General features: G+C 53.5%; 1 protein-coding gene across 3 annotated transcripts in view; it reads left to right on the top strand.

Annotated features, from left to right (window-relative positions):
• Window positions 1-27,780, top strand: part of LGR6 (leucine rich repeat containing G protein-coupled receptor 6) — a 206,248-nt gene that overhangs the window by 143,636 nt on the left and 34,832 nt on the right. For all 3 annotated transcript variants that reach the window (XM_073320016.2, XM_073320018.2, XM_073320017.2), the window contains exons 6-7: window positions 2,217-2,288; window positions 26,515-26,583. In XM_073320016.2, coding sequence (XP_073176117.2) covers window positions 2,217-2,288; window positions 26,515-26,583 — 141 coding nt within the window. The remainder of the gene's footprint in view (window positions 1-2,216; window positions 2,289-26,514; window positions 26,584-27,780) is intronic.

The raw sequence follows: 27,780 nt of genomic DNA, 5'->3' as shown, positions 1-27,780 counted from the left end.
GCACCCGGGATCCATCTGTCTGGACTGAAAAGATCATTGGAGTAGGATTCTGGAGTGCTGTGCCTTGGTTCAGCCAGGGGGGCACTCACTGCCTGGAAAGGGAGTCAGCTGGCTAAAACCCACGCACACTCATGCACACACTCAGACAGCCGCTGACAACTTGGAAGGAAGAATCCAGTAACACAGATCCTGGTTTTGCCAGAAACGAAGAGAGAGGCCTGGCCTGCACTTAAAATGTAGGTTGATATAGCTCCGGCACTTGGGGTTGTGAAAAATCCACCCCTCTGAACACTGTAACTATGATGCCCTAGCCTCAGGGTAGACACAGCTAGGCCAATCGCAGACTGCTTCCATCGACCTAGCTACCATCACTCAGGGAAGTGGTTTTCCTAGAGCCTGGAAGCTAGGTCTACCCGATGGGGTGATACTGGTGTGGCTACAGTGACATAGCTGTGCCTCTGTAGTCCCTGAAGTGTAGACATGGCCACAGAAATAACACACAGGACATCCCAATGGGAACCCATGGGACTGTACCATGCCTGGGCTCTCAAGGGCAGATGTAACACCGGAGACTTTACTGCCCTTACAATAGAGATGGCACAAGGATTTCCAGCAGCAGCATTAGCCCAGAAGGGTTTCATAATGCATGGGCCCTCGAGCATCAGAAATAACACACCCACTGCACAATACGTGGCACTGGGACAAAAGACAATGAAGAGAGGAGAAAAACGGGTAAGCTTTGTTGATTCAGTGTGGATAATGCACACCAGAATGTCACGTTAGCCACTCGGCTCCGGGGTTAGACATTTTTAAAGCATTAAACTGAAGATAACCTCGATTGCAGTCAAACTGGAGTAAATCCAGAAGTCTAAATCTGGAAGTATTTCCATCTTTCTGCAAGCAAGAGATAATAAAGCTGTGACTGTAGACATCATGGCATTGAACTAAAAGACCAAGACTCATGGGGCTCAGAGGTTTTATTGTCTTTTTTTTTTTTTAAACACTTCTAAGTAAATCCACCCATGCATTGAGATCAGTGGGGCGGGGGATGCGAATGAGGACAGGGCTTTGGACCATCGGTATTGTAACATTCATTGCAGAAGAAGGAGGCCTTTGCTTAGTCTACTTGGATCCACCCATGGGGCCTGAAGCTATGAATGGTTGTTGAAGGTGCTTGATCGCATAGGGCCCAACATGTGTTAGCAGTGTTGGCTTGAGCTTTTCAAAGCCCAGGGCTTCCTAGTCAAATGAAGTGGGAAAACCCATTAAGGAGCTTGGGAAATCTCTGCTGTAGATCCCACGGTGGTGCACGTTGCATGTGATGCATGAGCTGGGCAGGAAGCTCTTTTGTCCGTGTTGCAGTTGTGCAGCTTGGCACTGAGTGGCTGTGCAAACTGAGTGTCATTTGTGCAAACTGAATGTGTGGCAGGAAAGGCAGTTCACAGGACGGTGTCCCAGAAAGGGCCAGATTCAGAGGTGGTGCATGGGAGCGTGCTGAGCTGCTGTAACACACACTAGCTTCTAGTCCCAAGTGTCTCGGTAACACTGGCTTAGACCCCTCCAGCTCGCTCAGACTCACTTCTGTGCCTTTCTCCTGAAGGGAAAAGGGCTCCAAGAACCTCCACCCAGAACGGGGCCTACTGTGGTAGAGAGTACGTTCGTTAGAGAGAACGGAGGGCACACCCACTTACTAAGAAGAAAATAGGCCACTGAACATGGGCTCTATGCTGTATCATCCACCTCAGTGGTTCTCAGCCAGGGATCTGGCATTCCCTGGGGGGCTGCAGGCAGGTTTCGGGGGTTCCTCCAAGCATGGCCAGCCTCAGACTCGCTAGGGCCCAGGGCAGAAAGCCAAAGCCCAGCTGCGTGGGACTTCAGCCAGGGGCCCCACCACCCGGGGCTGAAGTCGAAGCCTGAGCAACTTAGCTTCGTGGTGCCCCCTGCGGTGTGAGGCCCCGGGCAATTGCCCTGCTTGCTACCCCCTAACGCCAGCCCTGGCTTTTATATACCTCGCTCTTGTTTGCAGCACCCTGTGTCCATCCTGAGAGCCTAGTGGTTTAGCGAGTCTCTGCAAGGTGTATTTCCTGCCCCGGTGCCCTTCGCGTGCTCAGCCGCACTCAGCTCTCCGAGCACCCCTGCATAGTCGCCGCTCAGGGACTGCTGGAGAAAGGCCAGTTGAGTTCGACCCCCTTTAAGCCTCTCCGTTTTCTCTGCAGGCATCTGCACAACAACCGGATCCAGAGCCTGGGGATCAACAGCTTCGAAGGGTTGCACAGCCTGGAAACCCTGTGAGTCGCCCGTTTTCTCTTCGGCGGGGAATAATGCCCTCTGCGAAGGGCTCTGTGCGGAGCCAGCATGGGCGATGTGTGTATCCATGCCAGGCCCAGGGGCTAAGCGCAGCCACAGCCTCCCCTGGCACAGGTGCGTGGGGGATGGGGAGTGTGCCTCGGAGGGGAGTTCCAATTAAACGTGGAGTTACTGGAAGGAGCTGGCGTGTCCTGCAGCCTGTTTGCTGCTTCGTGTTCTATTATTTTGCTTCCTTCTTGTAACTGCAGGCCCTGGAGAAAAGCGCTTTGAGACGGAGCCATTCCACTGGGTCTCATAGCCTGTTAACGGCTCTCCAGCTCCATTATTCCCCCACAGACTGTAGGGCCTGGCATGCATACAGTTGCTAACCAGGTTGGGGAGCCGGACCATGCCCCGAACGCACTGGCTACACCCCCACAGGGGTACGGCATGATGCCCTTTCTCATGATCTGCTGCTCTGTCCTGGTCTCTTATCACGTCACTGCCCCCCGAGTATGCACCTAACTGTTCACCAGTTGTCAGCCTCAGCTACCCAGCTGTCAACACCTCACGCGCTATCCCTGCTCACTCTCCCACCGTCTGGAAATCAGGGCCACTAAGGTGTCTCAGGCTGGACACCCAAAAATTAAGGCCGGTTAAAAAATCAGTGGCCAGGTCTGCAAAATCTTGGCCAAGGTATTTTACCAGCATTTCATGCCACCCGACAGTTCAAGGATTGTCTCTTGCTTCGGCTGTACAATATCTAGCGCAATAGAGCCCTGGTTTTGGTTGGTCCCTAGCCACTATTGTAATAACCATGATTCTTAATAATAATAACGATGACAAAACAGACAAATTCTCCGGTATAGTCTGTCCTGCAGGCAGGCTAGCATTAGCATAGACTCCAAGGTTCTTGTAAGTCAGGCGTGGATCCTGCTGTAGGACAGGAACTCCATCAGAAAACAGGACTGCTCCTAGCTACCGGCACTGGGGTGTTGCTGAACTGCGGGAGAGAGCGAAAAGCCTCGCCCAGGAGTCCATGTGGCTGCCCTGTGAACAGCCCGGGTTTAATGGACCATACACTGGCCTCATGTGAAAAACAAACAAACAAGCAAATAAATCAGGGCTCCAAAATGTCTGAGGAGGCGGCTTCTTGCCCTCAGTTGCACAGAAACCTCTCCCGCTGTGCTGGCCTTGGGCAGAACCCAACGAAAGAAGGGGAAGGGCATGGGAATAAACAGAGAGGACATGTCCTGTCATAAAAGTGTCACTCAGAGAGACAGGGCGTTTTCCGTGCTTAGCGGGAAGCTGCTTAGATACTGCAGACAAATTGCTGGGCCCAGATCTTCAAAGGTATTTAGGTGCCTAACTCCCACTGGGGCCTAAATACTTTTGAGGAGCTGGGCCATGGTCCCTAGGTGTGCTCCCCAGAGGGCTGGGGGCAAGGCGGTCTCAGGAAACACTCTCCCTTGCATTTGGACCGACAGAGCCCGAGGCACCCAGAACAGGGAGGAGGGGGTTAGACTTTGGTACTGGTGGCTTGGGGCGGGGGGGGGTCTCCTCCAGATTTCCACTGGACGTGTCGGTGTGTACTTATAATGGAACCACGAGGTACTCGGTTAACATGGCCGTGGGTGTGGGGCACGTACCGAGAAAAAGAGAGGCTAGGTTAGATTTTCAGACAGGCACATTATAGATCAGTGAAAGGAAGCTGAGTCGCACAAGGGGTGACGGGAGGCTGCCGTCAACATGACGTCTCTGCTGTCTGTCCAAGTGTTCCATGTGGGCCCCTCACCATGGTATCTGATCACCAGCCCTGCCTAGGGCCTGCTTCTGGCAGTTCTTTACGTGCAACTGTTTGCTTGGATGATGTCAGTGTGGACCAGATGGAACCTTCATGGTTTACAGTCTCCCCTAATCCCCCCTCCCCCCGCCCCCAAAAACCATAACACCCAGTGTAAAACAGAGGGGAAAAGCATCGGAGACCAGCTGAGAGAAGAGAAATCTCTGTGCGTAGAGCTCATTTCCCACTGTCCGGGGTTTGTGTGCGTGGCAGGCAAAGCCGGAGCAGTTTGCTGCGACGATTACATGATGGAGGCATCAAGGAATCTCGCATTCATGGCCAAGAGCCGCCCACTGGTCAGCAGGCTCCAGCTATTCCATTGTCCGGATTGGTTTCAAGCCCCAGGTGACACCTTTCCTTGGACTGGCACGTACATTGCTCCAGATTCCCGGTGCCCTTCAGGCAGCACCAAGGGGACAGAGTCTAGCTGTAAAGTAGCTGGTGGAGATGGGAGAGAGGCGCTCCACAAAGCCCCTAGGAACCATGTGACAGCAGCATACGTTACACCAGCCTCCTGCTCAGGCCAACCTGGCATAACCCAGCCCCGCTGGCTCTCTGCCACCTCTCCTGTGCAGAGCTCGACAGCAGGGGAAATTGATAGTGTCAAAGTCCAGGAGACCATTGATCTAGGAAACAGGCATAGCATGGAAATAGGCTGAGGAAGCTCCCCACGCTGTCCTTCCCCTCTCTTTGTCTCCCTCATCTCCTGCCCTCGCAGGGAATTACCAGTTAGGCACCGCCTCTGCGGCTGGAGATTCGTTGCTTTGTCCACTGATCCAAGGAGCCCCCTTGTTGCGTCTCCTCCTTTCTTCCTGGCTCCTACCTGGGGTGCGCAGGTGTGAGGATAAGGAGAGTGCCCGGAGCTTCTGTCCATGCACTCCCCTGGCCTGTTGCAATCACAGTTCCTGACTGCACCACTGGGGGGCACCCCTTGTCCCCGAAAGGGCAGGGCTGGTCGATTGGCGCTGCACTCCACAAAAGAGGTGTAGCAGTGGGAGCTCGCCCCTTGTGCTGTGGGGCACTGAGGGAGCATTCTGTGATCTAGCCACTAGCCCACACTGCCTCCCCTTTGGACACCTCCTTTAAACTTCTTCCTCTTGCCTCCAGTACAGGCTGGGGATATTTTGCTAATCTCACATGTAGTATTTAACCTATTCTTCAGTATTTCGTGGGCCAAATTCTGCTCCCAGTTGTTTTATGGGTGTAACCTTAGTGAAGTCAAGGAGATGGCCAGAATGTTGCTCAGAGCAGAACCTGCTCTGGTGTTTCCAAGAGGTGCATTTTGTTCCATTGCAGATATGGAGCCATGTGCCATGTTGTTATGGCTATTACTTCTAAAGCTCAGCAGAGGTAAAGACATTTTGGGTGGGGTTTTCAAAGGCACTGATGGGAGCTAGTTACCCAGCTCCCAAAGCCAGAGATTCCCCACCATGTCTAGACAGCTGGATTGGCCAGGATAGGCAGGGAGAGGGACTGTACTTTGTCAAATACAATCAGATCTTTTAAATCAGCAGTTCTCAAACTGTGGGTTGGGACCCCAAAGTGTGTCATGACCCCATTTTACTGGGGTCTTCAGGGATGGCTTAGACTTGCTGGGGCTTGAGGCCCAAGCCAAAGCCCGAGGGATTCAGCCCTGGGTGGCAGAGCTCAGGTTACAGGCCCCCTGGCTGGGGCTGAAGCCCTTGGGCTTCTGTTTTGACCCCTTCCCTACCTGGGGCGGTGGTTCAGGCTTTGGTCCCACCTCCTGGGGTCGTGTAGTAATTTTTGTTGTCAGAAGCAGGTCGCAGTGCAATGAAGTTTGAGAAGTCCTTTTTTAGATTCAAGAGAGAAATGGCTCCGATTGCTCTGTGCAATCCCTCCGCAGCTGGGAGCTGGGGGCATTCAGGAATTCTCCTCTGCGTGCCCAGTCTGTGCACAGACAGATCACAGTGAGAGCTCCCTTTGACCAGACACTGCTGCACTAATCACCTGGAAAGAGGTAAAGAGAAAGTGGGGTTGTTGAGTTCCCCTCCTCTGCCAGCCTAATGAGTAGTGCCCCACAGAGCCAGGGCAGCCGTGCATTGCCCCCTTCACAAGAGATGTGCAATGACCTGTTGTAGCCCTGCTGGAGCAGCAGACCCCCCTGTCCCAGCTGCTCAGGAAGGCACGGACACCAAACCATGGCAGGAGAAAGCAGCGAGGTGAAAACGTTTCCTCCACAGCCTTGCTACTCTGATGTTGGTCTATCTCCAGTTATTACTCTCGAAGGTTTTCGTGTGAGCTGCTTACTAGAAGAGTATTTCCCCCTCTGGCTATCCCAAATCTTCATTATTTAGACATCTCTCATGCAAGATAACAGGAGGGAAGATAAAACCTCTGTCTCCTATGTGGTTTGGTATGTGTTCCAAGCCTCTTGGAAAAACCCAGTGAGGCGTGTCGCCAGTATTCTCCAGATAGGAGAATACACATGAAGAAGCCACACAGACACAACAGGGCTGGGGCAAGAAGCCCCAGTAGGGGAACAGCCATGGAGCCAAGGTTTAGGCTGGGAAGCTCTTTGAGATGAGCATGTTTTGGGGACTGTCTGCTAAGACTCCCAAGGAGACTGGGGATAAATCGCAGAGCTCAAGAGACCTTAGAATCATAGAATATCAGGGTTGGAAGGGACCTCAGGAGGTCATCTAGTCCAACCCCCTGCTCAAAGCAGGACCAATCCCCAACTAAATCATCCCAGCCAGGGCTTTGTCAAGCCTGACCTTAAAAACCTCAAAGGAAGAAGATTCCACCACCTCCCTAGGTAATGCATTCCAGTGCTTCACCACCCTCCAAGTGAAAAAGTTTTTCCTAATATCCAACCTAAATCTCCCCCACTGCAACTTGAGACCATTACTCCTTGTTCTGTCATCTGCCACCACTGAGAACAGTCTAGAGCCATCCTCTTTGGAACCCCCTTTCAGGTAGTTGAAAGCAGCTATCAAATCCCCCCTCATTCTTCTCTTCTGCAGGCTAAACAATCCCAGCTCCCTCAGCCTCTCCTCATAAGTCATGCGTTCCAGACCCCTATTCATTTTTGTTGCCCTCTGCTGGACGCTTTCCAATTTTTCCACATCCTTCTTATAGTGTGGGGCCCAAAACTGGACACAGTACTCCAGATGAGGCCTCACCAATGTCGAATAGAGGGGAACGATCATGTCCCTCGATCTCCTGGCAGTGCCCCTACTTATACATCCCAAAATGCCATTGGCCTTCTTGGCAACAAGGGCACACTGTTGACTCCTATCCAGCTTCTCGTCCACTGTAACCCCTAGGTCCTTTTCTGCAGAACTGCTGCCGAGCCATTCGGTCCCTAGTCTGTAGCGGTGCATGGGATTCTTCCATCCTAAGTGCAGGACTCTGCACTTGTCCTTGTTGAACCTCATCAGATTTCTTTTGGCCCAATCCTCTAATTTGTCTAGGGCCCTCTGTATCCTATCCCTACCCTCCAGTGTATCTACCTTTCCTCCCAGTTTAGTGTCATCTGCAAACTTGCTGAGGGTGCAATCCACGCCATCCTCCAGATCATTAATGAAGATATTGAACAAAACCGGCCCGAGGACCGACCCTTGGGGCACTCCACTTGATACCAGCTGCCTACTAGACATGGAGCCATTGATCACTACCCATTGAGCCCGACAATCTAGCCAACTTTCTATCCGCCTTATAGTCCATTCATCCAGCCCATACTTCTTTAACTTGCTGGCAAGAATACTGTGGGAGACAGTGTCAAAAGCTTTACTAAAGTCAAGGAATAACACGTCCACTGCTTTCCCCTCATCCACAGAGCCAGTTATCTCATCATAGAAGGCAATTAGATTAGTCAGGCATGACTTGCCCTTGGTGAATCCATGCTGACTGTTCCTGATCACTTTCCTCTCATGCAAGTGCTTCAGGATTGATTCTTTGAGGACCTGCTCCATGATTTTTCCAGGGACTGAGGTGAGGCTGACTGGCCTGTAGTTCCCAGGATCCTCCTTCTTCCCTTTTTTAAAGATGGACACTACATTAGCCTTTTTCCAGTCATCCGGGACCTCCCCCGATCGCCATGAGTTTTCAAAGATAATGGCCAATGGCTCTGCAATCACATCCACCAACTCCTTTAGCACTCTCGGATGCAGCGCGTCCTGCCCCATGGACTTGTGCTCGTCCAGCTTTTCTAAATAGTCCCAAACCACCTCTTTCTCCACAGAGGGCTGGTCACCTTCTCCCCATGCTGTGCTGCCCAGTGCAGCAGTCTGGGAGCTGACCTTGTTTGTGAAGACAGAGGTGAAAAAAGCATTGAGTACATTATTTTTTTCCACATCCTCTGTCACTAGGTTGCCTCCCTCATTCAGTAAGGGGCCCACAGTTTCCTTGACTTTCTTCTTGTTGCTAACATACCTGAAGAAACCCTTCTTGTTACTCTTAACATCCCTTGCTAGCTGCAACTCCAGGTGTGATTTGGCCTTCCTGATTTCACTCCTGCATGCCTGAACAATATTTTTATACTCCTCCCTGGTCATTTGTCCAATCTTCCACTTCTTGTGAGCTTCTTTTTTGTGTTTCGGATCAGCAAGGATTTCATTGTTAAGTCAAGCTGGTCGCCTGCCATATTTACTATTCTTTCTACACATCGGGATGGTTTGTCCCTGTAACCTCAATAAGGATTCTTTAAAATTCAGCCCGCTCTCCTGGACTCCTTTCCCCCTCATGTTATTCTCCCAGGGGACCCCGCCCATCAGTTCCCTGAGGGAATCAAAGTCTGTTTTTCTGAAGTCCAGAGTCCGTATTCGACTGCTCTCTTTTCTTCCCTGTGTCAGGATCCTGAACGCGACCATCTCATGATCACTGCCTCCCAGGGTCCCATCCAGTTTTGCTTCCCCTACTAATTCTTCCCAGTTTGTGAGCAGCAGGTCAAGAAGAGCTCTGCCCCTAGTTGGTTCCTCCAGCACTTGCACCAGGAAATTGTCCCCTACACTTTCCAAAAACTTCCTGGATTGTCTGTGCACCGCTGTATTGCTTTCCCAGCAGATATCAGGGTGATAGAAGTCTCCCATGAGAACCAGGGCCTGTGATCTAGTAACTTCTATGTGTTGCCAGAAGAAAGCCTCGTCCACCTCATCCCCCTGGTCCGGTGGTCTACAGCAGACTCCCACCACGACATCACCCTTGTTGCTCACACATCTAAACTTAATCCAGAGACTCTCAGGTTTTTCTGCAGTTTCATACCGGAGCTCTGAGCAGTCATACTGCTCTCTTACATACAGTGCAACTCCCCCACCTTTTCTGCCCTGCCTGTCCTTCCGCAACAGTTTATATCCATCCATGACAGTACTCCAGTCATGTGAGTTATCCCACCAAGTCTCTGTTATTCCAATCACATCATAATTCCTTGACTGTGCCAGGACTTCCAGTTCTCCCTGCTTGTTTCTCAGGCTTCTTGCATTTGTGTATAGGCACTTGAGATAACTCGCTGATCATCCCTCTTTCTCAGTATGAGGCAGGAGCCCTCCCCTCTTGTGTTCTCCTGCTCATGCTTCCTCCTGGTATCCCACTTTCCCACTTACCTCAGGGCTTTGGTCTCCTTCCCCCGGTGAACCTAGTTTAAAGCCCTCCTCACTAGGTTAGCCAGCCTGCTTGCGAAGATGCTCTTCCCTCTCTTCGTTAGGTGGAGCCCGTTTCTGCCTAGCACTCCTCCTTCTTGGAACACCATCCCATGGTCGAAGAATCCAAAGCCTTCTCTCCGACACCACCTGTGTAGCCATTGGTTGACTTCCACGATTCAACAGTCTCTACCCAGGCCTTTTCCTTCCACGGGGAGGATGGAGGAGAACACCCTTGCGCCTCAAACTCCTTTATCCTTCTTCCCAGAGCCACGTAGTCTGCGGTGATCCACTCAAGGTCATTTTTGGCAGTATCATTGATGCCCACATGGAGAAGCAGGAAGGGGTAGCGATCCGAGGGCTTGATGAGTCTCGGCAGTCTCTCCGTCACATCGCGAATCTTAGCTCCTGGCAAGCAGCAGACTTCTCGGTTTTCCTGGTCGGGGCGGCAGATAGATGACTCAGTCCCCCTGAGGAGAGAGTCCCCGACCACCACCACCCGCTTCCTTCTCTTGGGAGCAGTGGTCGTGGAACCCCCAACCCTAGGACAGGGCATCTCATGCCTTCCAATCGGCGAAGTCTCCTTCTGCTCCCTTCCCTCAGATGTGTCATCTAGTCCACTCTCCGCCTTAGTACCTGTGGAGAGAACATGAAAATGGTTACTTACCTGTATCTGCGCTGCTGGTACATGGATGCTCCCCTATCTTCTTCTGGAGGTCACATGCTGCCAAATTTCTTCACCATCCTCCTGTCCCTGCTGCGCAGCCGGCTCTGAATCTTCAGAACATTGTGTCCGTAGAAGCATATTCTGATGTCCGTCCAGGAAATCTTCAGTTTCTCTTATGCAACGCAGGGTCGATACCTGTTTCTCCAGACCTTGAACCGTCTCTTCCAATATGGAGACCAGCTTGCACTTTGTACAGACAAAGTCGCTTCTGTCCTGTGGAAGAAAGACAAACGTGGCACATCCAGTGCAGGTCACAACAGCTGAACACTCCCCATCCATATTACCTTCCTTCTACGAGCTTCCTCAGGAGTTGTAGTAACTACTCAGAGAAGCTTGCAAGACGTAAGCCTCAGTGGGCTCTCCCCGGGCGAACTCCCTCTGTTAGCCTCTCTGCTGTTTGCCGCTCAGCTGGTTTGCAGCTGACTGGCTTTTTATAACAGTCAGGCCCACTCAAGGCTCACACGGAACAAAGCACTCCCAATTCACACTTTTCAAACAATCAAACACACGGTCAAACTGTCCCCGCAATAGACACTCAGATACTCACCAACACAACCCCCCTAATGCAGCCCTTAGCGTACCTCCTCTCAGACAGATCCCAGGCAAACTCCCTCTGTTAGCCTCTCTGCTGTTCACCTTATGTGACACATTCTTTATATAGCACCTTTGGTGTGAGTATGAGAAAAGGGTAGTATTCCTTTAAATAGGTTGTGAGCCCTCTAATGGTGCTCACTGTGTTCTAGAAGCTGTAGTGAGGCCTGGCATATCTATTGTGTATCGTTAGTAAACACAGTTATGTGGACTCCACTGAGCTGTGTACTTTCTGCGTGGTATGGCTGCTGTGTGAAGAGCAAAAGATGCCTCCTTCAGTGCCAGAGAGCTGGGCAAGAGTTCCTAAGAAAACAATGAACCACACTAGGAACAACAGAAGGCGAAAGCCAGCAGCTGGTAGCTCCCACTGTAAAGGCAAGGTTGGGTTATGGTGAGAGTAGAGGGCAGAAGCGTAGAGCAGGAGGCTTTGGGTTGAGATTGCAGGAGGTGACAGGAAGGAGCCAAGTGGTGCTAAGGGAAACCTCAAGCTTTGGAAAGAGCAGAAGTGAGGAATGTCAGAAGCTCAGACGCCAGCCACAGCGTTATCCTGGGTAGCGAGTCCCGGTGGCCTTGTAAAACGTACCATGTTCGGGGCTGTAAAACACAAACCGTACAGCGCTGGGGCAATGCACACACGTTAACCCGAGTTTCGATCACCCAGCCCGCTTCTGCAGCTGCCCATCCCCCCTGCCGCCCCAGAGCGGGGTGGGGGGGGGTCTCTTGTTCTTCACGGGAACCCACATTGCAATGTGAGGAGGGCAGCTGAGGGAGGGGAGAGATTTTTGCCTCCATCCTGTTATGATGTTGCCACAGAGGCAGTGCCGGGTTCACAGTGGCTCCATGGAGCCGGGCCCATGCTCAGAAGGGGCCCCGGCCTGCTCTGCTTGCCCTGCGCCCCGACACCCCACTGGCTCCCCCTGCCCATCACTTGCTCCTCTCGGCCTGCCCACCAGCTGGCCGAGGGCTCCTCTCTGCCCCCAGGCAGGACCCCAGTGCACCTCTGGTTGTGGGGCCCCACCTGGCTCCCCGGAGCTGAGCCGCCCGGGAATGGTGCAGAAGCCTGGCCAGTCTCGGCGTGTGGGGGGCTTGGCTGGGCCCCTCCAGGCAAGTGCGTCTTGAGGGAGCCCGGCTGGGGCAGACCCTGGCCTGGCTGATCGTGCCACTCCCGAGGGGCCGGAGCGATTCCCGGCCCCGGGCTCAGCCCACAGACACAGTCGCCTCCCAGCAGCTCCGGTGAGTGCGGCCAGGAGGCAGGGCGTGGGGGAGGGGGTCTCTGGGAAATCTGGGGGGGTGCTGGGCCATGAGGGGGTGGGGAAAATGTGTATGTGTTGGGGCACTAAGGAGTGGGGGTTCTGTTGGGGGCGCTGGGCAGGGGTGGTGTTGTGCAGGGCACTGTGCATTTCTGGGGGAGGTTGGGGGGGCGTTGGGCATAGTGGGTCTGGGGGGGCTCTGGTCATAGGGAGTCGGAGGGGTGTTGGGCGGGGGGCTGTGTGGCGTGGCATGGGCCTGCCCCCACAGGGGAAGGGGCACGCTGGCATCACAGGGCCCCTGTGCATCTGGCAACTGCTGGGTTGTAAATAGTGCTCTCGCACTGGGCTGGGCAGAGCAGGGGGCCTGGTTGGCCTCTCAGTCTGGGGACTGACCTCCCCGTGCCAGGCTCCATTGCCTCCATGGGCACCCACAAATATTTTTGGCGCCGGGCCTACAAAAGGTTAATCCGGCCCTGCACAGAAGACAAAGCTTCTTATGCCAAAGCTGTGAGAAGGGGCGTTTGTGGCCCGGGGTGCCGACTCTCGTCACATCCATGGCAAGGAGACGGGTTTCGGCAAGCCAGCAGGGCCTCTGTTATGCTAATAGGGGAGGTGGGTGGCATGTCTGTGAACTTGGATGCCTCTCAACTGAAAATTGGCATTGGCTGGAGCCCTCGAACGGCACCGACTGACAGGGAAAGGGCTCGGCTCTGGCTCGCCCACGGGCCTGCGTAGCTCTCCCTCAGCTCCCGGCTCGCTTTCAGACACTGCAAACCGGGCGGTGGCTGTGCACACCTTACTGTGCGTTATGGCTGGTGCTGCAGGCAGGCCTGAGGGCCGGCCAAGATCGGGGCCCTGTTGCGCAGGGCACTGCCCCAAAGAACGCACCCCAATAGACCCGGCAGGCAAAGGGAGGGGAAGGGGTAGGTCACTCCAGCAGAGTGGGGTCAGGTGCCATGGCTCACTGCAGGAGGGATTAGCTTACTGGACGGAAAAGGGAATGGGGGGGACTTAGAAGGGAGGGGAAATGCAGGGCAATAGAGTAGGGGAGCAGAGAACAGGAAGGAAGGATAGTTCTCCGTTCCCCCTCTCTAATATGGGGATGGTACCACTAGTCCCTGATCTACCTGACGGGGGAGGAAGTGAGGGACTAATGGGTGTTTGCAGAGCACTATCGAAGGGCTACAGAACTGACATGAGCAAGAGGAGGGTGAAGAAGGCTGGGGAGCAGGCAGTGTCCTGGGGCATAGAAAGATGGGGCTGCAGGGAACAAAGAGGGCCGGAAGAGCAGAGGTGGGGCATGGATTCGCAGGAACGCGGGGAAAGGAGGGGAGCGAAGAGGGGTAGGGGAGGCCCCTTCCAGACAAAGGAGAGGCAAGAAAACCAGAGGCAGAATGGGAGAAAAGGCAGCGACTGGTGTAGAGTGGGATGGGCTATTCTGGGTAGCTGGGAGCGGCTCTGGAAGGGGTTCAGATACCAGGGTGACGGGCCCAGCTTAGGGACCTCAGGAGACCTGAATAGAGAGGAGGGGGATAAAGTGACAGGGGAGGGAGAAGTGAAGAAGGACCCTCCCTGCAGGGAGGTGAGTGAGTGGTGGATTTATGGCTGCTCCTTTCCTGCCCTTTGGCATAGACATCCAGCATCTCTATGTGGGGGGCTTGCTCAGGGGCAGGATTCGGAGCGTTTCTGCTATGATCTCACTGGCTTCTGCGGATCCTGCAGCTAAATCACTGGAGGGAAAGGTAGAAAATAAGCGACAGTCCTCCCTGACGCCCCCGGAGCGGCCTGGGGAGCGGCCGAGCCGTGGCTGGGGTAGAGGGACTGGTACCAGGATCTGGTATCAGTGTCTCCTGTCCTCCCACCCCCACCAACTGTGGTAAAACCGGGGGAGGCAGCGGCCCCTAGCCTACTGCACCCTGAAGGCCTGTGGCTGGAGATGGCAGCCCCCTGCAGAGCTGGGGAAGGAGGAGCAGTCCCCAGGCCTTGGAAGATAGCTAAAAGGGAACGTGACCAACAGCTACGCCTTTGGCCTGAGCTGCTCTCTGATGCCCCTTACAGACACACATGCACACCCACCCTATACATCACCCCCCCCCCCACCCACCCACATCCTGTGGATCCCCATGTGCACACACACCAACACATGCACATTCCCTGCCCTCATGTACACACACAGGCCGGTCCCTTGTTGAAGCACACTTCCCATCACCCATAGCATGGACCGTGCAGGGCTTTGGTGGTGGGGCTCTCCCTTCACCCATCCGTAGAAGGCCACGGAGAGTCATCCGTTAAGTAGCTTCCCCATTCCTGCCCCGTCCCCAGGCCTGACCGTACCACCACTGCCTCCATGCGAGCTCCAGGATGCTGAGGTCTTTCCTGGATCCAGGACTCCTCAGCGGTTTGGAGAAAACAGCACCCCTACAGCCGGGGGCTTGTGTGTGCCTCTCCAGTGCGTTGGAGCAGTCAACGGGGCAGTGTACACAATGCCCTGAGATCAGGCTTCATCCCACCTGCCTGGGGTGACCTGCTTGTTCCCCATCTCTGCAGCTCCCCAGTCTCTGACACTTCCTCCTCTAATCACAGATGGGAGATAAATCACTTGGAGGGAACAAACCTTCCCTTGTTTAAAAGCCCTATTTTAAAAAAAAAAACAAAACATTCATCAATTAAAAACGTCTCCCGAAAGGGCTGATCCCAAACCCACTGGCCCCAGGCGTCAGATCTGCCTAACCTTGCCTCACAGGAAGTGCCCTCACCACAGGCTTTCACAACGCACTGCTCCCATTATGTGGGTAATTAAACAGGCTTTGGAAACGCAGAGAGCAGGGCTGGAGCCTACTGATGTCACTGAATGTTTAGATTTTCTGTGGGGTGGGGGGACTGTGCCCTGGGCCACGAAAGCAGGAGGGAGGAAGCTGGGAATCTTCCAGCTGAGACCCCCTCCCTCGCCCCCCGCCCCCGGCCAGGGTTGGCTTAACCCTTTCAGGAACATGGGGCACTTGTCGCTGTCTGGGAGGAGCCTTTTGCCAAAGGATGCCCAGGCACTAGTGCAGAATTTGCCTTCCCTAGTGGTGTATGGGGATCCCTGGGCCCACACGCAGTCAGAATCCCTGGGCTGTGCACCATCGGGACCCCTGGGCCGTGCACAGTCAGCAGATGCAGCTCTAGACAGTCTGCAAAACTTCGGTGTGCCTAACCCTCCATGCCCTGGTACCTGGGCATGGGCGGATTTTCATCATGTAGCAGTGGGGAGCATGCGCTGACCTCTCAGTTGCTATTTTTTCCAGCACTTATTAGCAGCTCTCTCATTCTCCCCTCCGTCCCGCCGGCAGAGCATTCAAAAACAAAATTGCTTCTCCCAGAAACCTGCCACCCCAAGCAGCTGCCTAGTTTGTCGCGCACTAGAGTGTCCGCTGCACAATCAAGATCCCTGCGACAAGCAGTCAAAATCTGTGGGTTGCGCCCAGCTCTCTGCAGTGGAGACCCACGGCTCTCTCCCTTCTGACCAGGGTATCTCTAGGCTAAAGAGTTCCCTGCCTTCGCTGGGTTATTTCCTGCAAAAGACAGTCGGCCTAAGCAGGTCTACTTCACTTCTGCCCTGGTACACAATGCAATTGTGCCACTTATAAGTCACCACACAGTGCATCCTTTGCAAGCACATGTCTTCTTAGGGCAAAAGCCCGTAAGGTTTCTCTAGGCTATTGCACGTTAATGACAGATCTGTCACAACTTGAGACACATCCTGCCTCACTTTCAGAGGTGCCGAGCGCCCTCGTCCGGTCCAGGTTGAGCTGTGGGAGCTCAGCACTTCCTGACAATCAGCCCTGGAGGGCCTCTCAATTTGGGCACCCAGAAAAGTGAAGCACTCACCGCCCGTGGCCCCTGACGGAGACTTTGGCTTCGTGATCTGCTCAGCCGTGGGTGCAGCTGGAGAGGGGTTGTTAGCAGCAAGGCAGTATGGGGGCACAGGGTGTCATAGAGAAAGGGGAAATGCAAGCAGAGTCAGGGAGACAGGCCATCTGTGAGGGAGTTCCCTTCCACTGGTACAGGGTGAGTCTTCAGGGCCACTGTCTTCCGGGCACAGCAGACTGGGGGCTGTGTAAATAGCCATGAATAACGAGAGTGGGAGCCAGGGAAGCCAACTGGCGAATGCACTGTAGCATCGGGAGCGCTCCTGCCCAGCGTGCCACCCGACCTGTCTCTGATTTCCATGGGCCCTTGGCTTCCGGCCTGGTGTGTGCACGTATCTGGGGGCACAACCTGAGCCTCTGGCTTCGCTGATCAAGGGCCGTTGACACTCCTGCCTCAGGATCTTTGGTGAGGCCCCTTGTCCCCGATGTGTTGGCACCCCAGCAGAGGGAGCTGAGCTACGCCCTGGTGTCACTTTGATCTGGAATTTGCCCCCAAGGCAGATGCAATATTTGGGGACTGGGAGCAAGGAGAACCCTGCATGGCACAAGCAGCGCTGGAAACAGTAAGCTTGCCCCACTGGGTCGCATGTTCCACCCTGAGCTGCTCCTGCTGGTGGAGATGTTCCATGGCAGGGTTCGGGATGATGATCCCCATCCCAAGGGGTAACTGCTCACCCTCATTGCTATGTCTTTCCCCCTTTGGTCTGGAGGAACCCCATCCTGTCCCACTGCCAGGTCCCCAGTGTGACCCTCTGTCCCATCCCCCCAACTCCCCAGCATTGCCCCATCCCTTCATCCCCAACTCCCCAGTGTTACTCCATCCATCCCCCAGCGTTACCCTGTCCCAGCCCTCCAGCTCTCCAGCTGCTGATCTTCTCATAACGACTGGAGTAAGGCCAGCAACCTCCCCAAAGACGCCCTTCGCTCTCAGAGCTGCTCTGACATGGCTCCTTGTCCCCCGTGCTTCATCTTCCTGGAATTCCCCTCCAGCCCTGCGCGGGCTGATGGCCTCGGCGCTGCCTGCCAACGAGCGGCTGAGTCAGGGCAGCTGCTCGCGCTGGAGGAATGAGCCCTCTGTTCCCAGAAGATGTGAGCGTGAATTGGTGCCCATGAAAGGGAGGAAGAGTCAGCTCAGGCTAGAGCGGCACCAGAGAGAGGCAGGCTGTGGGCAGACAGGTTCCACCATGCATCTCCCATTGCACGCGCAGCTCTGCCCACGCACCTTGCTCCTAAGCTTCAATCCCCTTGCTACTCCAGTCTTGCCTCCCTACCCCGCAACTCTGCCCATGTCCCCCAGTCCCACACTGCAGCCCCCTCTGCTCTCCCTGGCCTGGGTTCCCCACACACACAACTCTGCCAGTGCCCCTCAGTCATGAATCACAGCCCCCTGCTAGCCTAGTCCTGGGCTCTTCATGCACCGATCTGCCAGTGTCTCAGTCCTGCCCCACAGCCCCCTCTAGCTCAGGGTTCTGCATGCACACCTCTACCGGTGCCCCTCAATCCCAACCCGCAGCCCCCCACTGCCGCGCAGCCCTGCTCTTCCTCTCCTGAGCAGAGTGCAGGGTGCGGCTCTTTAGCAATTTGCACAAACAGGGGTTTGTTAGAGCCCCCATGGCCCCTAACTCTTTTCGCAAATGACCAAGTGTCCGTCGGGTTTTGAGCCCACGCCCCTCTGGATGGCAGAGTGCAGCAGTCTGCGAGCTGAATCACTGCGGTCCCCATTGCTTTGTGCTTTGCAATCAATTTCCTTTGTGTCTTGTAAGTGCTATGCGCTTGTGTCTGCGGGACCCCCCATGAGAGCCTGCCTCTCAAAGGCTTATGTCCAGCTTGTTAAATAAAGCAGTTGGAATTGAAAACATATTTAATTCCGTACCTTCATCTGTTACAGAAGAGACAGAAACACTGGTTGGAGCAGACACATTCTGGGCACTGCTACATCTCTAAATAGGGAACAGAGCCCTGATGGAGAGGGACTAGCAGCTGGAGATGTATAAGGCAGGAGCTCCAGACAGATGCCTTCCCCCTCCAGTATAAGTTTCAATCCTGTGTAAACCCCTGGATAGTGACTCAAACACTCTATGCGAGGCAAAGATGGGGCTGTTTCCATGCAAGGCTGGTAAGAATAAATGCCTGGATGGAAGAAATGCTCTGTGCTAGCCAAAAAGCTGGCTCTGGGGCGCTCTGACCAGTTTCCCCCAAGGCCAGACGGTGGGTGCTTTCTCTGCCAGGGGTTTGCTGTGTTCTGCGTAGAGGGAAAGGCATTTGCACAGGTGAGAAACAGCCAGTTCCATTCTCCACCCCCCTGCAGACTTGCTTCTTCCACAAGCAGGGAGCCAGACCAGATGGCACATGCTAAAGCACCTCCCAGTGCTGCCTTCATTCTGTGTCTTGTGCAGCACCGAGCCTTTGTTTGTGCCAATGGGGGATAAATTCACCTCTTCCCCAGTGCCCATGTAAGACTTCAGTAATGGCTCAGCAGGGGAGGGCTGTGATCGCTGTTCCACCCCCCCACCCTCCACCCCTGTTGTGACCTGGCAACGGGCTGTTTTTTATTTTACCCTATTTCCCACCCTGACCCGCTGGGTTTATCTCACGCACCTGTTATATCTTGTCCTTTAGCCAGCAAGTTCCAAAAAAGAACGAGATACGTTCATGGAGGACAGGTCCGTCTGTGGCTATTAGCCAGGATGGGCAGGGATGGTGTCCCTAGCCTCTGTTTGCCAGAAGCTGGGAATGGGAGACGGGGTGGATCACTTGATGATTACCTGCTCTGTTCATTCCCTCTGGGGCACCTGGCACTGGCCACTGTCGGCAGACAGGATCCTGGGCTAGATGGACCTTTGGTCTGGCCGTTCTTATGTTCTTATGCTCACCACCCAGCACCATGGGGCCCAAACTAGCTGCGGCCTCTAGATGCTACCACAACATAAATATGAAATCATCATCATTGCTGGTAATTTAATATGGCTTAATGGGACTGGGTGGTCCAGGAATGAGCTACTTTCAGGTTGCCAGTTCAACTCCAGCTGTGGCCGCTTGCGACCCAAAGTTGCTGTCATGAGACGTCGGTTTGGTGGCCTCTGTGAAATGAGCATAGGCCCTGAACCTGCAGTCAGCGCAGCGTTTGTCCCGTTGTTACAAGGAGCTGTAGTGCCTTGGCACTTTGAAGGGACCCCTTGTGTTTTTCTAAAGCCTATGGAGCAGTGGAACTGACTATCTCTGCACTGTATCAGCATAGCCTTGCTGATGCTTGCCAGAATGGGGTGTGGGCAGACCACCCACGCTGGCATCCTAATCTTCCTTATTATTCACTCTTTAAATCAGGATTGGGTGTCTCTCTCTAAAAGCTCAGCCGGAAGCTATGGACTTGATGCAGGTGAGATTCTCTCACCTGTGCTATGCAGATGATCATAATGGGCCCTTCAGGCTTTAAATCTATGAATTAGTGATGCTTGATTTGCTCACCATAACCAGTGCCGCAAGCACCACCGGTAACCCAATTTTCCCGCAGTCTGGTTAGCTGCCAGTTGGATGCACACACTGCCATAACTCCCTTGAGGCATGCCTGGTGTCGCACGAATCAAGTATCCTGGTCTGCTGAGGAGACTCCTGGGGAGTTCGAGTGACATCCTGGGCTTTGCAGGGGGACTGACATCACCAGCAAACATCTTACCTCCAGGTTCTAAACTTATTCCCCCAGCAGGTGTATAAGCTGCAAATCTCTGGTGTTTTGTGGCTTAGGGAAGAATTTATAGTTCCATATAATTTTTGGTTTGGGTTTTCTTTGTGGAACCACTAATAGCCTGTAACAGGCAGAAAATTGAGTTGCACTTATCTTGTTTCCCCCCTCCTCTTTTTCTGGCCTGTTTTAAGTGATTAATAGTTCCAGGCTGCGCATTGTCAGTTTCAAGTCACCCTGGCAGTTACTGTCTGACATAAGGGCTGCGCTGATGTCAATTTGCTTTTATTTCTAAGTAAACAGGGTTGGTTGAGATCTTGCAAATATGAAGCTAGAGGCACTCTATAAAATGAGTATTAAATAGTGTCCCACCCAGCTCGCTATGGCTCCAGCGGAGGCCGGGGTTGGGGGTTGGGGGGTGACTTTAAGCGGTTTTGTTTGTAACTAAAGGAACAGACATGATCACCTTAAAAGTCCAATTGTGGTGTCTGGAGCTGGTGTCTTGGAGCTCGGTGAAGAGAAATGGTATTTTTATTATAATGTCTCTTGCACACCATTCCCCAAAACACTTGGCCGGCCAATTTGGCTCTGTAAAGCCCTTGATCGTGGGCAAAACACCCTCCTGTCAGGCCTGTATCATTTATTCCTTATGTGGAGCTCAACTCGTATGGTGCTGGGGAAGATGGGAAAGGGATGGTGTGTCGGTATCTTCCCATCAGACAGGGTGGGCATGGTATCCCCTTTCCCAGCTGGGGGCTGGAAGGAGAAAGCCTCCCACCATCCAGCAGAGAGCACCCAGCTCATGCAGTGGACGATGCACAGATGCTGAATGCAGACCTGGCTCACTTCTCCCTCCCCTGAGCAAGGGGGAGGCTTTGGCCAACCCAGGTCACCATGGCAGCACCCAGCTGTAGTACAGTGCCACCTGGTGGCAAGCATGGGCTCTTGCAGCCTTCCCCATGTCTTTGCAAGGACCGAACCTAATGCTGTGAAGATGAGAAAAAACTTTAGAGAACTAATTATTAACCCTTCTGAACAAATTTTAAATACTGAGGGAGGAAAACAAATTCACAAGGTGTTTTATAAAGTTTGTTCATATGACACGGTTGTTATCAGTCACTCTAGGACAAGATCGCTCTCTCACTCTTCCCATACGCCACATCTATCTATCTATCTATCTATCTATCTATCTATCTATCTATCTATCCCCATACACCACATCTATCTGTCTATCTATCCCCATACACCCCATCCATCTCTCTGTCTGTCTCTTGTCTTTATACTGAACTCATCATCATGGTACCTGCGTACCTGAGCTCAGAGAGGAGGAACTAGATTTCCATCAGTTTTTAGAAAACATGGCTGAGATTCCCTTCTCTGCTCTCTTTACACCACATAACAGGGCCGGAGGAACATAAAGGGGCCCTAAAATCTCTGAATCCAGCCACGGGAAGATTCCCCCCAGCACGGGCACAACAGAAGGAAACCATAACAACGCTGCCCTCTGAGGCTCCCGTCACAAGCCTGGTGTGGGGCTGGGGGTGAGGTCATGGCACACAGCACTGTGGAGATGCCGGTGACCCTGGGGGTGGCCCCTGTACCTTCAACAGCCCTCCTCTCCCCCACCCCCCAAACACTCCCTTCCCCTCAGGCTATAAGTTATGTTCTGTACCTCTTAGAGGCACAGCTCAGCATCCCTGGAAGATTAAAGCTGGGAAGGCCCCAGTGCTGTAGCCAGGCGTGACTTCCTTGAGTGTCTTTGCCCAATCCTGGCTCCACAAAAAGGGCCTCTTCAAGTCTAAAGACTCTGTGGGTGACACCGACTCCCCACTGAAGTCAATGCTGAAATGCCTACTGACTTCCCCTAGAGCCAGGTTTTCCCCCTAGCTGCACCCAGTCCATCTTTTCCAAAAGACAAACCAAGAGAAGAATTCAAGTTCTGTCACCCACAGGAAAACCAAGACAGGTAAGACAGGACGGGCCAAATTTATCCCCAGAACAAAGGCAGTGGTGTTACACCAGGGATGGAATTGACCCCCAGATGCTGTTCTTATCTTTATGGAGACAGATCTCCTACCGTGTCTTCGCAGAATTAGCGTCGCTGAATATTCAGCATTGTCTCCCTCCTGCGCGGCTCATCACTGCTGCAGCTCCTGAGCTGAGGAATCTGGGAAGTACCTGTCCTCTTTGGCCAATGCTCTTGCCAATATGATTCATGCCTTCGTTGTAGGTCATCGGCATCCCATCAGTAGGGCTCTGTGTTGGTCACAGGGGTCACGGAAGTCTCGGATTCCATGACGTCCTGCGACCTCTGTGACTTCTGCAGTGGCCAGTGTGGCTGACTCCAGACTGCCCAGAGCTCCCCCAACCAAGATTCAAGGGGCATTTATGGTAAAAGTCATGGACAGGCCATGGGTCATGATTTTCTGTTTCTTGCCCGTGACTTGTCCGTGACTTTTACTAAAAATACCCGTGAGTAAATCGTTGCCTTACCCATCAGCACTCCCAGCAAGGGGGAGTGGGGATGCTGGTTTGCCCTACAAGAGCACAGCCAGGGTTTCCCATGCCAGTGACCTTCTCTCTGAAAGTCAAGTCTAGAGATTTTTCTCAATAGTTACAGGTGGGCTCTTTTTAGGGAAGTAAGGCATGAGCCACGCCTGAGTAAGGACTTGGGGAACGGGTCCCACGTGGCAGGGGAGACTCCTGGAAGTGAAAATAACTCTCTGCTTATTGGTCTCACTGAATTGGATGGGAACTCAGTGTAGATCAGTGTTTTCCAGAGTGGGGTGCATCCCAGAGATGGACCAGCCAGAGGGGCGAGGGTGACATATACATCAAGATGGGCAGGCCGCTAACACCCCATAGCAGAGCTGCATGCTGATGCAATTGGTTTCTTCTTCCAGGGTGGAGGCTCTTGGGAAACACTGGGGCAAAAGATAGCAGGATCCTTTAGAAAAGTCCAGCGTCTCTCCCGGACAGCCCAAGGTTACCACCAGTCAGACAACACAATTGCACCTGGGTCTGAACAACACAATTGCACCTGGGTCTGCTTCAGCTTCCCACACAGCACAATACATGGCAGAGTACAGGGGTGGCTTGTCTACCCAGAGGTATCTGCTGAATACAATACACTCTGTATCTGCCAAGTATTGACAGGGGAGTCCGGAGATGCCTGCAGTGCTGGGAAGAAAGGGTGTATTTATTCGGGAGGAACGATTCCTGTACATACTTGCAGACACATTGATGTGCAAACAAAATGTTTAGTCTGCTGATGAAAGAGAAGGGAGCCTGTGTAATAGTCTGCCTGAGAGGGAAATATATTGGAAAGGAAATGCAATTTCAGAGCAAGAGAGGGAGCAAATATTAGAGCTTGTTGAATTATTCCTTGCAAATTATATTGGCTGTGAATTAAGGTGCTTTTTTCTGCTAGTGACTCATCCGGGAGCCAAGCCTGGTTTCTGCTGGGAAGCGTTTTCCTCCTGTGGACTGCTCATAAATATACCAGCTGCTCATGGGGGTGAAACTCACCCCTGTGTAGGGGCTTAGCCACCACTTAGGACCTGCAAAGGCTGGAGCAGGACTGAAGCGGTGGCTCAGCCTTGTGCTGTCTGTTGCCCAGTGGGGAACCCCTCCCTATTTGTTTTCCATGATACGTGATTGGCCACATAAGCCACATGGTATTGGCTCAGCTCCCTTATTGGTGGACTGAAACTGTTTAAGTGAGAGTGGTAGGCTTGTCCGCTGGCTAGAGCACTAGCATAGAATTTGGTTGACTTGGGTACCAGTACCTGCTGGGCCATAGATGTCCTATGTGACCTTGGGCAAGCCCCTTTGCCGCTCTGGGCCTCAGTTTCGCTGTATGAGCAATGGTGACAGTAGCCTTGCTGCAGGGGGCTGTGTGAGGGCAAATATAGTAATGACTCTGAGGTGCTCAGATACTCTGGTGATAGAGGCCAGCGAAGTACCATGGGTCGGATAACAGGTAATGCTTCCCCCCCACCCCCAATAACAAGTTGTATGAGCAACAGAGTCAGCCCACTTAATCCTGGAGAGATTACCTGGAGCAGACTTGATGGAGAAACTGACCCGTCACACATACTGACCCATGAGCTCAATGTCCGGCTTTAATGGGTCAAACCAACCCATCCTTCATTGACAAGGGAGCTCTCTTAATTGACCCAGTGTGGTTCAGACTTAGGGATAGCGTCGTCATGTGTAGCCTCCCCTTGGTTCATGTAGGTAGCTTTCAGGGAGTCCAGTTGGATCCCTACCCATGCAGCTCAGGATAGACTTGTAAACATGACAAGAAGGTGGAAAGCATTAGCCCAGCCGCGGGCCCTTGATTGTCTCAGGCAGCTAGGGTGACCGGATAGCAACTGCGAAAAAACAGGACAGGGGGTGGGCGGTAATAGGCGCCTATATAAGAAAAAGTCCCCAAGGACTGTCCCTTTAAAAATGGGACTTCTGGTCAGCCTACAGGCAGCAGGGACAGCGGTGTGTCCTGTAGGAAGGGATGAGGATGCCAGGATTAGGGAATTTTTAGGCTATTTTCATTCTTTTCTTTTCCATGTCACTGAGTCAGGCTTGGGTCACTGTCACAAGTACAAGATGGCCGGATATCCTAGATTGGGACAGGGAATTACCAGGTAGGGGCAGGGCCAGGGGGGAGTTACAGAGTAATTACCATGTAGGGGCAGGGCCAGAGGGAGTTGCAGGGTAATTACCATGTAGGGGCAGGGCCAGGGGGGAGTTACAGGGTCATTACCACGTAGGGGCGGGAACAGGGGGGAGTTACAGGGTAATTATCATGTAGGGGTGCGGCTCAGAGGAGAATTATGGGGTAATTACCATGTAGGGGTGGGGACAGGGGAGAATTAGAGGGTAATTACCCGGTGAGGACCCAGGGGGTGGGAGTTAGCAGGTAATTAGGCAGCAAATACCATCTCATTGCTGTAAATTCATGGTTCTTTTTGTCTTGTAACCCACAATCCAGGTTTGATGTAATTACTTTGGGAATGATTACGTGTAATTACACAGTAATCTGTAGGAGCCAGTAATTCCTCTAATGTTCCAAGGGATTCACCTCTTAAAATTCACTGAGTTACCTGCCAGTAGAAAGGAGTGCCGTGATATGCATGCCTTGCAATGCTCAGTGCGACCTTCAGCGCGGTCTCTTGGTGCCCTGGCCCATAAGGGATCAGTAGGACTGGATTGTACCATCTCAAGGTGAAACTGCGTCTCCATGGAGAGTATCAACTGCATTGAAGCCCCATTGCCAGAGTTGAAATGCTAGGACAGACTCCCCTCTCCAGAGGCAGAATTTGCTCCTGTCTTGGGCACCTTTGCTAGCCGCCCCAACCCCCACTCTCTTCCCATTGTGATTGAGGCAACCTCAGCTTCAGCAGGGAGTTGGAACAGGGCATGGACCTGGCATGGGTGGGACAGGATGGACTGGTAGAGGGGTCCCCAGAAGATGTATGAAATGGATCTGAGTCTAAGTGAGCCAAAGCCCATTGAAGTCAATGCAGGACTCTCCATTGATGTCAGCAGAGTTGGATCAGCCACTAAGCTGGTGTGACTATACCTTAGTCCTTCCCCCCCAACATGTGCAACACCAGTTCAGACCCAATTAGAGTCTTAACCACCGGCCACCATTTAATCTGCATCTCTCCCTCCCACATCACCGCTCAAACTGCCACTCGGATGCCCAGGGAGGGTAAGATGGGGCATCTCATGTGATGAGAGGGTCGGGAGAGCGTAGCAAGATGAGCAGCTAACCAGAAGATGTAGGAAGGTGCGAGCTAAAGGAAACCACCCCCCTGCTGTAAGTTCCTTCTAGCGCCTCTGCCAGCCAGTTACACTGACTTCCCCTCCTGTGCACACCAAGTGTCAGTAGCTCCCCAGGAGTCTAGCCCCCCCCGTCCAAACCTTGTGCATCACCTCTGCATTCAGTCCAGGATATCCAATCCCCGTCCCAAAAGCAGGACCATCAGGAGTTAATGCCCAGAGCCTGCTCCATCAGGGCAGCTACAGCTAGCTGGGCTGAGCACCTGGGGGCGAGCGGCAGAGCATTCCCGCTGGGCAGCCCCCTGTTCTGGAATCCCCTCCTCCTTCTTGCACGCCACATTTGGTGGCTGGGAGATGGGGATCAGAGCGGTGGCCCTTCCCCGAGGCCCATGGAACGGCAGCTGCTGTTTGTATCTTGTTTTTGTAAACATGCTCAGATGTGGCCCCCCCCAGGGCATGCGGCAAATGTCTATAACTACAATAGTATGTGAGAGTGAGACTCCAGGGTGGGGGGCGGACAAAGTGAAGATAGTGAATGAGCCCAACTCGGGCCAACGCTGAGGACTGTTGTGGGGTCGGGGGTGAGAGGCTGAGGATTCCAGACAGTCACATCTTCTAGGCAGCCAGAGCCCGGTCTGGCCCATGCCTGACAATGCCCCTAGCTGGGAATATTCCTGTGGCAGGAATGTGTGTTGTTTCCAGACGTTGGTGGCTGGATCAGCACAGCTGGAAACAGCCATCTCTGATGCTTAATAACCAAGTTTCCATCCCTTCAGAGCACGGACATGCTCCGCTGAGCTCCTACAGCGGCCTTAATGAATGCTTTCCCTCTCTTTCTTTCAGGGACCTGAACTATAACAAGCTGCTGGAATTCCCGGTAGCCATCAGGACGCTAGGCCGGCTACAGGAGCTGTGAGATTTCTTATTTACTGCATTCCAACTGAATTGTCGACAAGATAGTAACCCATAAAGGGCCACGCATGGCCTGAGCTGGGGAGAGCAGCCTCCAAACTCCTCCCTACCGTCTCTGCGATCCCCATTAAAATAGCTCATTCCACCCCACCGTGGCAACACATGCTTCACGGGGCCTCATTAGCGTGGAAAGAGCATTTCTAGAAGTCATGACACCAGCCGGCCAACGGTGATGAGTTTAAACAGATGTGGCCTCTGGCAGAATGCAGGGTGGGGGGACCACCAAGGAGAGCCCACATGGAGCCGGGAGACGAGGAGGCGCACTCCCCCCGGCCTCGCAGCTCCCCAGCGCTGACTGGCCTCGGCCTCCTGGTAGGCCTGGCTAAGGACCCGAGCCAAAGCCCATTACAGCCATAGAGTTTAGGGCCAGAAGGAACCACCAGATCATCCCTTACAGGACCTCCTGTAAGTGGGAGATGCGCCGTTGCCATCAGTAGGGTTTGGATAAGACCCTAAGCTGTTGTGACTGACCCCCCCTAGTCCCTCCCCCACTGTGCAACTCACCCACTGAGACTTGTTTAGAGCCCCAACTCTCACTGACGTCCACCTCCAGGATCGGGCCCATTGAGGCAGCGTACCCATGGAGTTAGCCTGGTGCTTATAAGGCAACCCCCTGTGGTAGCTGCTGTTCTCAGCCCCAGCAGCACCTCCAGCCTCCTCTAGCACCCACAGACTCTGGGTGTCTACACCGCACATGGGACCCTTCTCGTGGCTTGCTCCCCTCTGACTGGCGGATCCGGGGAAAGGATCAATATGGCCCATCCCCGATTAACATACAACAAGGGTCCTTCCTGTGCTGTTTGGACACACACCTCGCCTGTGTAGCCTATCACATGTTTGTGTCTGCCCCTCTCAGCACCAGGCCTGGGAGCGACCTTTGGCTGCCGAGAGCCGTGGCAGGGTGGGGCGGCCTGTTCCTACCATTAGCGTGATCTGTGAGATTGTCCCCTTTTTTTCCTTTTCCTCCCTTTCTCCTCCCTCTTACCCCAAGCACCTTCCACCCCCACTCTCCTCCTGCCACGCCTACTCCTGCTCTATGTCGCCCGCTCCGTTCCTTGTCTTCCCCTGCGACAGTCTAGTGCCCCTCTGCTATGCCAGCCCCCTCTCGGCCGCACCAGTCACACCCATGCCCAGACT

This window comes from Lepidochelys kempii, chromosome 21 (assembly GCF_965140285.1).
Source record: "Lepidochelys kempii isolate rLepKem1 chromosome 21, rLepKem1.hap1, whole genome shotgun sequence".
In the NCBI taxonomy this organism is placed as follows: Eukaryota; Metazoa; Chordata; order Testudines; family Cheloniidae; genus Lepidochelys; species Lepidochelys kempii.
This window is presented reverse-complemented; position numbering and strand designations above follow the sequence as displayed.